General features: G+C 43.0%; 1 protein-coding gene across 1 annotated transcript in view; it reads left to right on the top strand.

Moving 5' to 3' along the window:
- Positions 1-12972, top strand: part of LOC143775062 (dynein axonemal heavy chain 3-like) — a 2972411-nt gene that overhangs the window by 2265342 nt on the left and 694097 nt on the right. The window contains exons 52-53 of the mRNA XM_077262897.1: positions 3716-3906; positions 4317-4412. Of these exons, the coding sequence (XP_077119012.1) occupies positions 3716-3906; positions 4317-4412 (287 nt within the window). The remainder of the gene's footprint in view (positions 1-3715; positions 3907-4316; positions 4413-12972) is intronic.

The following is a 12972-nucleotide window of genomic DNA, read 5'->3' as shown; positions in this document are numbered from 1 at the left end:
AAGGCTCTTTAAAATTGATAAAACATATGCACAGATATCATAATGCACACCCTAAAGTACTGCGCTTCGGAGGAATTGAGTATATGAATTACCCAAAAGATGGAGGTGATTACAATAAAATATTTTTGAAATGAGAAGCAAAATGGATTTTAGAAACAGACCAATGACCCCTTTGTCTGAATGACAAACTGGATGTCAGTTTGGTTATAATGTATTTGCCATGACATTTTGTATTTTTTAATTGTATGTTATTTGTTATCACACTTACAAGTTGGAACCACTCCCCCTTCCCTTTACAAAAGGAAGTGTTTTAATGTCACTGACCATTATGGACCCGTAGAAGCTCCAAGAAGTCGTGAAACGGCTGTAGTCCGTCAGGTCTTCTTTTCACTTGAAACACTCCCCTGACACCTGCACCTCCGCATGTACTGTAACTATGCTGTCTCTGTAATGGATTAAAATCTCGATTTGAAAAAGGATTGGGTGAGTCCTGCTATTCTTTTAATCTTTGATGTTCCGTACAAAATATTGTCCTACTAAGTGTGAAAAAGATAGCATGGGATATTATTATAGAATGCTGTAGTAACTACTATGTTGGATAAATGTGCCATGAACTTGGAATACATCAAAAACAGTGTCACATGTAATGCACACTTACCCCATCACACATCCTCCTCTTTGCTTCACCATGGACACCACAAATGTAGAAACCATCTGATGAACTTTTCAGTATCTTATAAATGAATGGCAGCAGGGATGTGCCTCACGGTCCAGGGATGTGTGGATCACGGCTGTCTGCCAGCTATTTGCAATTGCAGCAGGTCTTGCAAAGAGCTATGAAGAGCAGGTCTCCAGGTCCCAAAGTAATGATGGCCACTCATTTTTCTTTACTTAGCTGCTTTGGTAGGACTATCAGCTGTGTATCCACCAGACTTCTGCACAACACAACTGATGATTCCAACCCCATTTATAAGGCAAGAAATCCCACTTAATAAACCTGACAGGGCACACCTGTGAAGTGAAAACCATTCCGGGTGACTACCTCTTGAAGCTCATCAAGAGAACGCCAAGAGTGTGTAAAGCAGTCATCAAAGCAAAAGGTGGCTACTTTAAAGAACCTAGAATATAAGACATAATTTCAGTTGTTTCCCACTTTTTTGTTAAGTATATATTTCCACATGTGTTAATTCATAGCTTTGATGCCTTCAGTGTGAATGTACAATTTTCATAGTCATGAAAATACAGAAAAATCTTTAAATGAGAAGGTGTGTCCAAACTTTTGGTCTTTACTGTACTGTATATATATATATATATATATATATATATATATATATATATATATATACAGTGGGGCAAAAAAGTATTTAGTCATTCAGCAATAGTGCAAGTTCCACCACTTAAAAAGATGAGAGGCGTCTGTAATTTACATCATAGGTAGACCTCAACTATGGGAGACAAACTGAGAAATAAAAATCCAGAAAATCACATTGTCTGTTTTTTTATCATTTTATTTGCATATTATGGTGGAAAATAAGTATTTGGTCAGAAACAAACAATCAAGATTTCTGGCTCTCACAGACCTGTAACTTCTTTTTTAAGAGTCTCCTCTTTCCTCCACTCATTACCTGTAGTAATGGCACCTGTTTAAACTTGTTATCAGTATAAAAAGACACCTGTGCACACCCTCAAACAGTCTGACTCCAAACTCCACTATGGTGAAGACCAAAGAGCTGTCAAAGGACACCAGAAACAAAATTGTAGCCCTGCACCAGGCTGGGAAGACTGAATCTGCAATAGCCAACCAGCTTGGAGTGAAGAAATCAACAGTGGGAGCAATAATTCGAAAATGGAAGACATTCAAGACCACTGATAATCTCCCTCGATCTGGGGCTCCACGCAAAATCCCACCCCGTGGGGTCAGAATGATCACAAGAACGGTGAGCAAAAATCCCAGAACCACGCGGGGGGACCTAGTGAATGAACTGCAGAGAGCTGGGAACAATGTAACAAGGCCTACCATAAGTAACACACTACGCCACCATGGACTCAGATCCTGCAGTGCCAGACGTGTCCCACTGCTTAAGCCAGTACATGTCCGGGCCCGCCTGAAGTTTGCTAGAGAGCATTTGGATGATCCAGAGGAGTTTTGGGAGAATGTCCTATGGTCTGATGAAACCAAACTGGAACTGTTTGGTAGAAACACAACTTGTCGTGTTTGGAGGAAAAAGAATACTGAGTTGCATCCATCAAACACCATACCTACTGTAAAGCATGGTGGTGGAAACATCATGCTTTGGGGCTGTTTCTCTGCAAAGGGGCCAGGACGACTGATCCGGGTACATGAAAGAATGAATGGGGCCATGTATCGTGAGATTTTGAGTGCAAACCTCCTTCCATCAGCAAGGGCATTGAAGATGAAACGTGGCTGGGTCTTTCAACATGACAATGATCCAAAGCACACCGCCAGGGCAACGAAGGAGTGGCTTCGTAAGAAGCATTTCAAGGTCCTGGAGTGGCCTAGCCAGTCTCCAGATCTCAACCCTATAGAAAACCTTTGGAGGGAGTTGAAAGTCCGTGTTGCCAAGCGAAAAGCCAAAAACATCACTGCTCTAGAGGAGATCTGCATGGAGGAATGGGCCAACATACCAACAACAGTGTGTGGCAACCTTGTGAAGACTTACAGAAAACGTTTGACCTCTGTCATTGCCAACAAAGGATATATTACAAAGTATTGAGATGAAATTTTGTTTCTGACCAAATACTTATTTTCCACCATAATATGCAAATAAAATGATAAAAAAACAGACAATGTGATTTTCTGGATTTTTTTTTCTCAGTTTGTCTCCCATAGTTGAGGTCTACCTATGATGTAAATTACAGACGCCTCTCATCTTTTTAAGTGGTGGAACTTGCACTATTGCTGAATGACTAAATACTTTTTTGCCCCACTATATATATATATATATATATATATATATATATATATATATATATATATATATATATATATAAAGAAAATTAGAGCATCACAAAGAAAGAGTCCGGGTGCAGAACCCCCCAGGCAAATACCAAACCTCAATTATAAAAATCCAGAAATATTGGAGGCAGCACACCGTTTGTAGTGGAAAGGAGCAATTTAATCAGCCCAGAAAGCCCTTTCCACAAACAGTGTGCTGCCTCCAATTTTTCTGGATATATATATATATATATATATATATATATATATATATATATATATATATATATATAGATAATTTTTTGCAAAGCCAGCTCACCGCTTTGAAGAACCAGGAATACATCCAATCTGTGGTTACAGTTCGCACGGAAAATGGATTGAGTCATTTGGACCCAGAGGAAGACATATGCGGTGTCAAAACATGTCGTCCATAAGGGATTGAATGTATGCAATATTGTTACTGAAGAAATCTGGAACTTTTTAATGGATAAATAAAACGTATATTTTACTCTACCATTGGACTGATCGCTGGAGAAATAAAAGTTATATATATATATATATATATATATATATATATATATATATATATATTATAGCTAAATAGCTTTGACTGAATTAATGTTTTGTTTCTATAAGAGTTACAATTAATAATCTCATTAAAATAATATTTCTGAATATTAGCATAACAGAACACGACAGCGATATACTGTATTAATTTATTAGTTTCAATTTTTAATTGTTTACCCTCACTATAACCAGGAATCGGAGGGACTGGCCGACAGTCTACCACAAAACTTGCAGCATTCATGGCAGACATTGAAGTTTATCAAGTTAGTATTCTGAAATCATACACAGCTAGTGAATGGAGAGATGATCTGAAAACAGTGTTGAGAGCTGCTGGACAGAATGGGATTCCTACTGTGTTTCTGTTTGCTGATCATCAAATAAAGGTACAGAAAACAATAATAATGTAAACTATGAAAAATATGTAGCATAATTGTATCATGCTAATACCTGGCCATAAAAATAATATATTATTTATCAGTAATTTATGAATGAAAATAATAGCTACTTAAAGATCGAGTGATATTTTTCCACAAAGCTGTAATATCAATACTCTACAAAGCTGCTAAGTAAATTGCCTGTTTTACTCCTCAAAATGTCTATTATGAGAATGATAGTAGTTTCGTGAGCGCTCGTTAAAGTAGATGAAGAAAGATGGGACTTCAAGATATAAATGTGTTTTGCAAATAACTGCACAGGAAAAGTGCAAGAAATAAATTAATAGTGAAAGATTTTTTTTCTGGTTCTGAGATTCATTATTTGAATTGTAAATGGGTAATTTTCTTTCTTGCAATAGGATGAGTCATTTTTGGAAGACATCAACATGATCCTGAGCACTAGTGATGTTCCTTCCCTGTTTAATAATGAAGAAAAACTGGAAGTCATGGAAAAGGTCATCTTTCTTTTATTGTGCTTCACTCAGAGTTGCTCGCAGACAGAGGGAGGAGGGCATCAGCATTATTTTATGATACAAGAAACTCTTTGTACATTATAAAGGAAATTCTGGAGAAGTTTACAGAAATGGCGTTAACCTTATTGGTGCTGCATTTGTCCACTTTTATAACACACTTAACTTTAATTTATAGTTTAGTAAAAAGGGAATATGTATCAAGAGCTAGTTTTAGTATTTCTTTTACATGTGCCTATCATTGGTCTTGTTCGCCATAATGTCCTAGTTACAAATGAACATGTTTCCCATGAGGTTGTAGATACAGATGAGCGTATTAGACAAAACTTTAATTCTCTTGTCCGTGCATTTTTTCTGGGAAATTTGATACACAGAAAAGTGATTTTCCATATATTTAATGTCCCTTATTGTGCTCTGAAGTCTTTCCAGGTCTAAAAGCATAATAAACATAACATGTAAAGAATAGTGATGGGAGAACCTGTCTACATTTGGGTCCGGCGAGTTCTGTCGATCATTAAGAAAAAAGTTTGGTTCGTGTATCAGAACAGTACTCGAACCCGGACCCGGACCCCATTCAGATGAATGGGGGGCCCAAACATCCATTGTTTGCCACACTATCATCTGCGTGATAGCGTGGCAAACATGGGCTGTGATCGGCGGTAAAAAGGTAAATGCCGGTCACAGGCGTTGGCTGATAAGAGTACCACTCTGATCATAATATGCCTGCAGTTGCCCAAAGCAGTGAAAGCAGGTGAGGCTGATGAGAGTATTCTGTGCCTGTGCTATAAATAAATTTATGTAAAAAAAAAATTGATTTCCAGCACAGGCAAAACTGACAGCTGCGCGCTGCAACCCCAGCTGTCAGCTTTATCATGGCTGGCTATCAAGAATAGTGGAGTCACTCTCCAATTTTCTTATTAATTAAATAAATAATTTTTAAAAATGGCTTGGAGTTCGCCCCATTTTTCAGAACCAGCCAAACTAAACAGACAGCTGGGGACATGTATTCTCAGACTGGGAAGGGAAAAAGAGCCAGAATTAATGCATTTAACAGATGCACTTTTTCTGGAGTGGCTGCGTGCTGCTATTTTTAGGCTGGAGAAGGCCAATATCCATGGCACCTTCCCAGCCTGAGAATGTCAGCCCCCAGCTGTTTGCATTAGCTTGGCTGGTGTTAGGGTTAGTAGATCACATTAAATAAAGAATACAATATAATATAATAATAAAGTGCAATCGCAACCGAGGGTCCACCGAGCAGAGATGTAAAGCAGCTGCTATTGGGTATTGGTGAAAGAAACGGCAAGAATACACCTGACACGACTGCGTTGACTCCACACAGTGTGAACAGAATGCACAGCCCACAGCTCTGTTAGCTTCACAGAGCAAAGAAACTAAGGGCTGAACTCGCTCCATAATTGACCCATGCCAATCGCACACATGGCCGAAACAGATGCAGAGTCAAAGAAAAATACTATGCTGATGCTAGTTAACTAAACAAAATCCTGTAGAACTCATGGAGGAGAAAAAAGTCTCTACGGTTGGACTTGCTCTGTAACTCTACTGTGCTAACCGCACATACGACAGGATACAGATGCTGGAAGCCAAGCAGCAAGCAAAAACCCTAACTGGCTCAAAGCTGAGCAAGATCACAACACACATGTGCAGTCAGAGTGGTAGCGTATCCACTCACACATCAACACAAATTTTACTAGCACCATTGAGAGCCTTTTATACTTTATGCTCAAGTCCAGACAGCCTGTGGACCAATATGAACCTGCCACATCACCAGAGCAGCTGATGTCTGAGCACCAATGAGAAGGCGCCACATCGACATGCTCAGTAGGGTGAAATCTGGACTTCGGCTCCAGAGCACAATGCTGCACATGTAAACCAGTAGTCACCATAGGCTTAGCTGGAGAGCCAGCAGTAACTACACTTACAGCAAGAGCCTGGGCAAGGTGCTGGTACCAGAGTCTGTGCTGAGCAGTCATCTCAGCAGCTGAGCCTGAATGGGAGACCACTGCACCAGGCAAGACATAGGATCTATCCCGTGCAGAGGGATAATTCTGGCACCTATCAGCTGGTTGTTAAAAAGTGGAAGGATCCCAGGCCATCAAAACAGTAGGATCCCTTTATTCTTGATAACCAGCCATGATAAAGCTGACGGCTTGAGTTTGCAGAGCATAGCTTTCATTTTTGCCTTCTATGGTTATCAAAAATAGAAGAGACTCCACATACCGTATATACTCGAGTATAAGCTGAGATTTTCAGTCCATTTTTTTAGGCTGAAAGTGCCCCTCTCGGCTTATATTCGAGTTATTGTCCCAGAGGGGTCAGTAGGGGAGGGGGAGCGGCAGCTGTGACATGCTCACCTGCTCCTGGCGAGGTCCCTGCATCTCCGGGCTCCGGACGCTGATAGCTTCTTCCAGCGTTGAGCGGTCACATGGTACCGCTCATTACAGTAATGATAATGGACCCGACTCCACTCCCATAGGGGTGGGGCCGCATATTCATTACTGTAATGAGCGGTAACAGTGACCGCTCAATGCTGGAAGAAGCTGTCAGCACCCGAAGACCGGAGATGCACCAGGAACGCGCCAGGAGCAGGTGAGTATAATGGGGAGGGGAAGCACTGCGCGATATTCACCTCTCCTTGTTCCGGGCGCCACTCTGTCTTCCGCATCCTCTGCAGTGACGCTCAGGTCAGAGGGCGCAATGACGTGATTAGTCCGCGCCCTCTGGCTGAACATTAGTGCAGAGCAGGGCCGGCGTTAAGCACAGGCAGACCAGGCAGCTGCCTGGGGCCCCCGCTCCTCCAAGGGCCCCCTGCTGGTTCCATGACCACAATGGAGCTTGCTTACAATTAAAATAGCACAAGGCAGTGCTTTGCTTTGCAGAAGAGGCAGACATAAGTGCATCTGTCTCTTATCTGTTCTGCAATTGTGAGTTGTTTCCTGGCGGCGCTGCACTGCCTTGTCTGTGTTATCTATGTCGGCTCAGCGGCTGCAATCCCTGAGGCAGAAGCAGTCAGGCGTGTTATACTGACCTGACCTGCGCTCTGCATGTTCTCCTGTTCTTCCTCTGTGGCCGTCCACCCTCACTCTGCAGCAGGCTCCAGGTTATAATTTATACTGTGTCCTGGGCTGGCACTGCAGCTGCTGTTCAGCGGCAGGACCTTCCTATGTGACACGGTCACCTGACCAGTGACCTCCGACGTTGTCCTAATGCTGCACAGCAGTCAGCAGCCCCTGTCAGGGACACAATGCAGGAGCTGTGCGGCCACCCAGAAGACAAGTGTTCCCATATAGAAGACACTTCACTGCTTAGGTGCTTACTGGTGAGTTTTTTTCAACTGCACTACCACACCAGTCACACAGTCTGCGCAGTCAGCAACCAAAACTCCAATGTAATTAACGTAAAAAAGAAATGAAAAAAAAAAGTGATATAAAAAAATGAATGATACCTACTACTGTCTGTCACTCGTTAGCATCCTGCACAGGCTGCTCTGCAGTGTGCGCTGGCACCAGGAGTGATGATGTCACTGATCGCTAGCCACGGGACCACTTTGTTCTGTGAGGCTATATGTGCACACTTTGCGGATTCCATTGCGGATTTTTCCGCTTGGATTCTGAAGAATCGGCAGGTAAAACCCCTGCGTTTTACCTGCAGATTCACCGCGGATTATCTGCGAATTTTATGCAGATTTTGTTCGGATTCCACCTGCGTTTTTACACCTTTGTATTCCTGTTATGGAATACGTGTAAAACGCTGCAGAATCTGCACCAAGAATTGACATGCTGCGGAAAATAAACCGCAGCGTTTCCGTGTGGAATTTTCCACAGCATGGGCACAGCAGATTTGGTTTTCCATAGGTTTACATAGTACTGTACACCACATGGAAAACTGCTGCGAATCCACAGGGCCAAATCCGCTGCAGATCCGCAGCAAAATCCGCAACGTGGGCACATAGCCTTATAGGGGTCGCTCACACTAGTGTATATTCTCTCATGCAAGATAATTGCGATGATTATCCTAATTACACCACATTGGGCCCCATCTCTTCTGCTCCTGGCCCCAGTGGCAGGTTCAGTTACTCTATCGCTGTGCGGGCCCGCACGGCAATAAAGCGCCAGCCAATTGGAGGCTGACAGCTGACGTCAGCACGCACGCCACCGGCGTATTACAACATTGTCATTGGCCGGCGAGTGCGAGCTTGAAACGCTTGGAGGGATCATCGCCACAGGAGCGCAGCCAGGTAAGGAGAACGTTTTTTTTTTTTTAATTATATTTATTGAAAGCAGCAAGATGCAATATGTTTCGCCGGCAGGATGGAGACACATAGACCATATGTCTCCATTCTGCCCAGGGTAGAATGGAGACATGGGGCAGGATTGGAGACACGGGGGCAGGATGGAGACAGGCAGAATGAGAGATGCGGGGGCAGGATGTCTCGGTGTGCATACATCAGACTGCACTCAGATAACATCTGAGTGCATTCCTATGTCTTACATACACCCATAGACTTGTATAGGTGCAAATGGTCCAGTTTGCAGAGCTTGCAGAGCTTGCAGAGCCACTCGCAGCACGCTGCGATAGTCTTATGCAGATCTGCACTGCCCTACAGTATAACTTTAGGTTGCGTGCTGCTATGTGATAAAACATCACATAGCACTCGGCCGTTTTATACACTATTGTAAGCAAGCCCATAATCTGCATCAGTCAGGTGACTTGTACCATGTATTATTGTGTTTTCATAATGGCGCTCTGCTCAGATCACCGGACTGCTGCAGCCTATTACAGAACGCAGTGGTCCTGGCACTAGCGATCAGTGACATCATCACTCTTGGTGCTAGTGCACACCACAGAGCAGCCTGTGCAGGATCCTGATCAGTGACCGCAGGTATCATTCATTTCATTATTTCTAGTGAATTAACGCTGCCATGCAATATTATATTTAGCTCAGACATCACTGTTCAAGGGGGTTCTCAAGGTTAGGAGATGTCACTCATCCACGGGATAATTTTAAGATCCCTGCGGTCTGACTGCCAAGACCCCCCATTATTCCCAAGAATCAGGGCTTCAGAGCCCCAGCTGAATGGAGCAGAGATTGATCAGGTGCAAAACAACTCTATCCATTCGTAGGGCTCATACTCATTTGCGAGAAATAAGTGATAAATAAACCTAGAATGCAAAATTCAATGGTGTAATAATATTGTTTAATTTACATATTTTCCACATATCCATTTTCTTGTACTGAATTTAAAACATATTACAAAGCTGTGTTCTTTGTAGGATACAACTAGAGTGAGGATACCCGAGAAAATGTGTTTTTAGTGACTTAACTAGTTTTAGTCAACAAAAACAAACCCAACCTTGTGATATGTTTTACTCCTTGGACAGAAATTTTGTCTTTGTTATTCAGTGGCTTCTTGGGGGTTAAAGATGTTGCTACTAGTTAAAAACTCACTTCAATGCACTGAATTGACTGTAGTGTGGTTGTTAGTGCAATGTTTCAGAATTTGGGGCCCCACTTTGAATTTTGCCTAGGGCCCCACTTTGTCTAAAACCGGCCCTGGCAGAGGACACGGAAGACACAGTGGCACCGGAACGAGGACCCGTGAGTATAGCAAGTGCCAGGGGCCTGAGCGACGAGAGGTGAGTATGTCATTTTTTTTAATCGCAGCAACAGCATATTGGACAAATGTGTCTATGGAGCATCTTATGGGGCAATATTCAACGTTTGTGCAGCACTATATGGGGAAAATATCTTTATGGAGCATCTTATGGGGCCATATTCAACGTTTGTGCAGCACTATATGGGGCAAATATATCTATGGAGCATCTTATGGGGCAATATTCAACGTTTGTGCAGCACTATATGGGGCAAATATCTTTATGGAGCATCTTATGGGGCCATAATCAATGTTTGTGTAGCATTATATGGGGCAAATATCTATATGGAGCATCTTATGGGGCCATAATCAACGTTTGTGTAGCACTATATGGGGCAAATATCTCTGGAGCATCTTATGGGGCCATAATCAACGTTTGTGCAGCACTATATGGGGCAAATATCTCTGGAGCATCTTATGGGGCCATAATCAACATATGTGCAGCATTATGTGGGGGCAAATATCTCTGGAGCACCTTATGGGGCCATAATCAACATTTGTGCAGCATTATATCGGACAAATGTCTCTATGGAACATCTTATGGGGCCCTTATTAACCTTTATGCAGTACTATATAGGGCAAATGTGTCTATGGGGCATCTTATGGGGCCATTATTAACTTTTTGTGCAGCATTATATGGGGCATATTTTAATATGGAGCATCTTATGGGGCCCATCATGAACTGTATGGAGCATTATATGGGGCTCCTGATTCAATATGGCTATTTAAAAACACTTAACCTACTGATATCTCAATTGATTTTACTTTTATTGGTACCTATTTTTATGTTTGAAATTTACCGGTAGCTGCTGCATTTTCCACCCTAGGCTTATACTCGAGTCATTAAGTTTTCCCAGTTTTTTGTGGCAAACTTAGGGGGGTCGGCTTATACTCGGGTCGGCTTATACTTGAGTATATACCAAATTTTTTTTTTATTTACTCTTTTATAGCACAGTTGCAGCTGATGAGTAATCTCATCAGCCTCACCTGCTCTCACTGCTATCAGCATATCAGCGACAGCAGGCGTAGGGTGATGAGAGCTCTTCTTTCAACAGCTTACACCTGTGACTGGAGGTAACCTTTTTACTGCCGGTCACAGCTGCTGGCTCACATGCTGTCATCTGACAATGTGGGAACCTCAGCTCTCTTTCCTGTGATAACTCAGTTACAGTCTATAAGAGCCACCAGTGTTTCTCATGCTGTCATGCAGATTACAGCGTGGGAAACAGCCAATGTGCTGCACAGGGGTGAAAACAGATTCAGCAAATGAGGCCCACTAATACTAGATAGCAGAAAATAGTAAAGGGGTCTGTGCGGTCAGTAAAAAACCCTTACAAAATATCCACACTGAGATTTCAAGAACCCCCGCACCAACTAACGGTGTGGGGGGAGAAACTCAGTTCTGTAGAGCAACCAGCAAGCGAGGAGATCACATCTTAGCAAGCTGGACAAGAAACATGATGAATGCTGATAATCAAAAAATGAACGGACAAAAACTTAGCTTGTCTTGGAGAGGCTGGGAGCAAGGTAATCACAAGGAATCTGAAGAGCACTGAATACATTGATAGCAGGCAAGGAACTGAGTATCTAGGTGAGTTAAATAGGAAACCCACCAAGGATAACGAACCAGCTGATACAGCCAACCTGCAGAAAGACAACACTACACAGTACCGCTTGTGACCACTAGAGGGAGCCTAAAAATAGAGTTCACAACAGTACCCCCCCTTGAGGAGGGGTCACTGAACCCTCATCAAGACCCCCAGGGCGATCATGATGAGCCGCGTGGAAGGCACGAACCAAATCGGCCGCATGAACATCAGAGGCGACAACCCAGGAATTATCCTCCTGACCATAGCCCTTCCACTTCACCAAATACTGAAGCCTCCGTCTAGAGATACGAGAATCCAAAATCTTCTCCACCACGTACTCCAATTCTCCCTCGACCAGCACCGGAGCAGGAGGCTCAACAGAAGGAACCACAGGTACCACATACCTCCGCAACAAAGACCTATGGAACACATTATGAATGGCAAACGATGCTGGGAGATCCAAACGAAAAGACACCGGGTTAAGGATTTCCAAGATCTTATAAGGACCGATGAAGCGAGGCTTGAATTTAGGAGAGGAGACCTTCATAGGAACATACCGAGAAGACAGCCACACCAAATCCCCAACACGAAGTCGGGGACCCACACCGCGGCGGCGGTTGGCAAAACACTGAGCCTTCTCCTGTGACAACCTCAAATTGTCTACCACATGGTTCCAAATCTGCTGCAACCTATCCACCACAGAATCCACCCCAGGACAGTCAGAAGACTCAACCTGACCCGAGGAAAAACGAGGATGGAAACCAGAATTGCAGAAAAAAGGCAAAACCAAAGTAGCAGAACTAGCCCGATTATTAAGGGCAAACTCGGCCAATGGCAAAAAAGTCACCCAATCATCCTGATCAGCAGAAACAAAACATCTCAAATAAGTTTCCAACGTCTAATTAGTTCGCTCGGTTTGGCCATTAGTCTGAGGATGGAAGGCCGACGAAAAAGATAAATCAATGCCCATCTTAGCACAAAAAGTCCGCCAAAACCTGGACACAAACTGGGATCCTCTATCAGACACAATATTTTCAGGAATGCCGTGCAAACGAACCACATTCTGAAAAAATAGAGGAACCAAATCGGAGGAGGAAGGCAACTTAGGCAAGGGCACCAAATGGACCATCTTGGAAAAACGATCACACACCACCCAGATGACAGACATTTTCTGAGATACTGGAAGATCCGAAATAAAATCCATGGAAATGTGCATCCAAGGCCTTTTCGGGACAGGCAAAGGCAAAAGCAAACCGCTGGCAGGAGAACAGCAAGGCTTAGCCC

The sequence above is a fragment of the Ranitomeya variabilis genome, chromosome 5 (genome assembly GCF_051348905.1).
Source record: "Ranitomeya variabilis isolate aRanVar5 chromosome 5, aRanVar5.hap1, whole genome shotgun sequence".
NCBI lineage: Eukaryota > Metazoa > Chordata > Amphibia > Anura > Dendrobatidae > Ranitomeya > Ranitomeya variabilis.
This window is presented reverse-complemented; position numbering and strand designations above follow the sequence as displayed.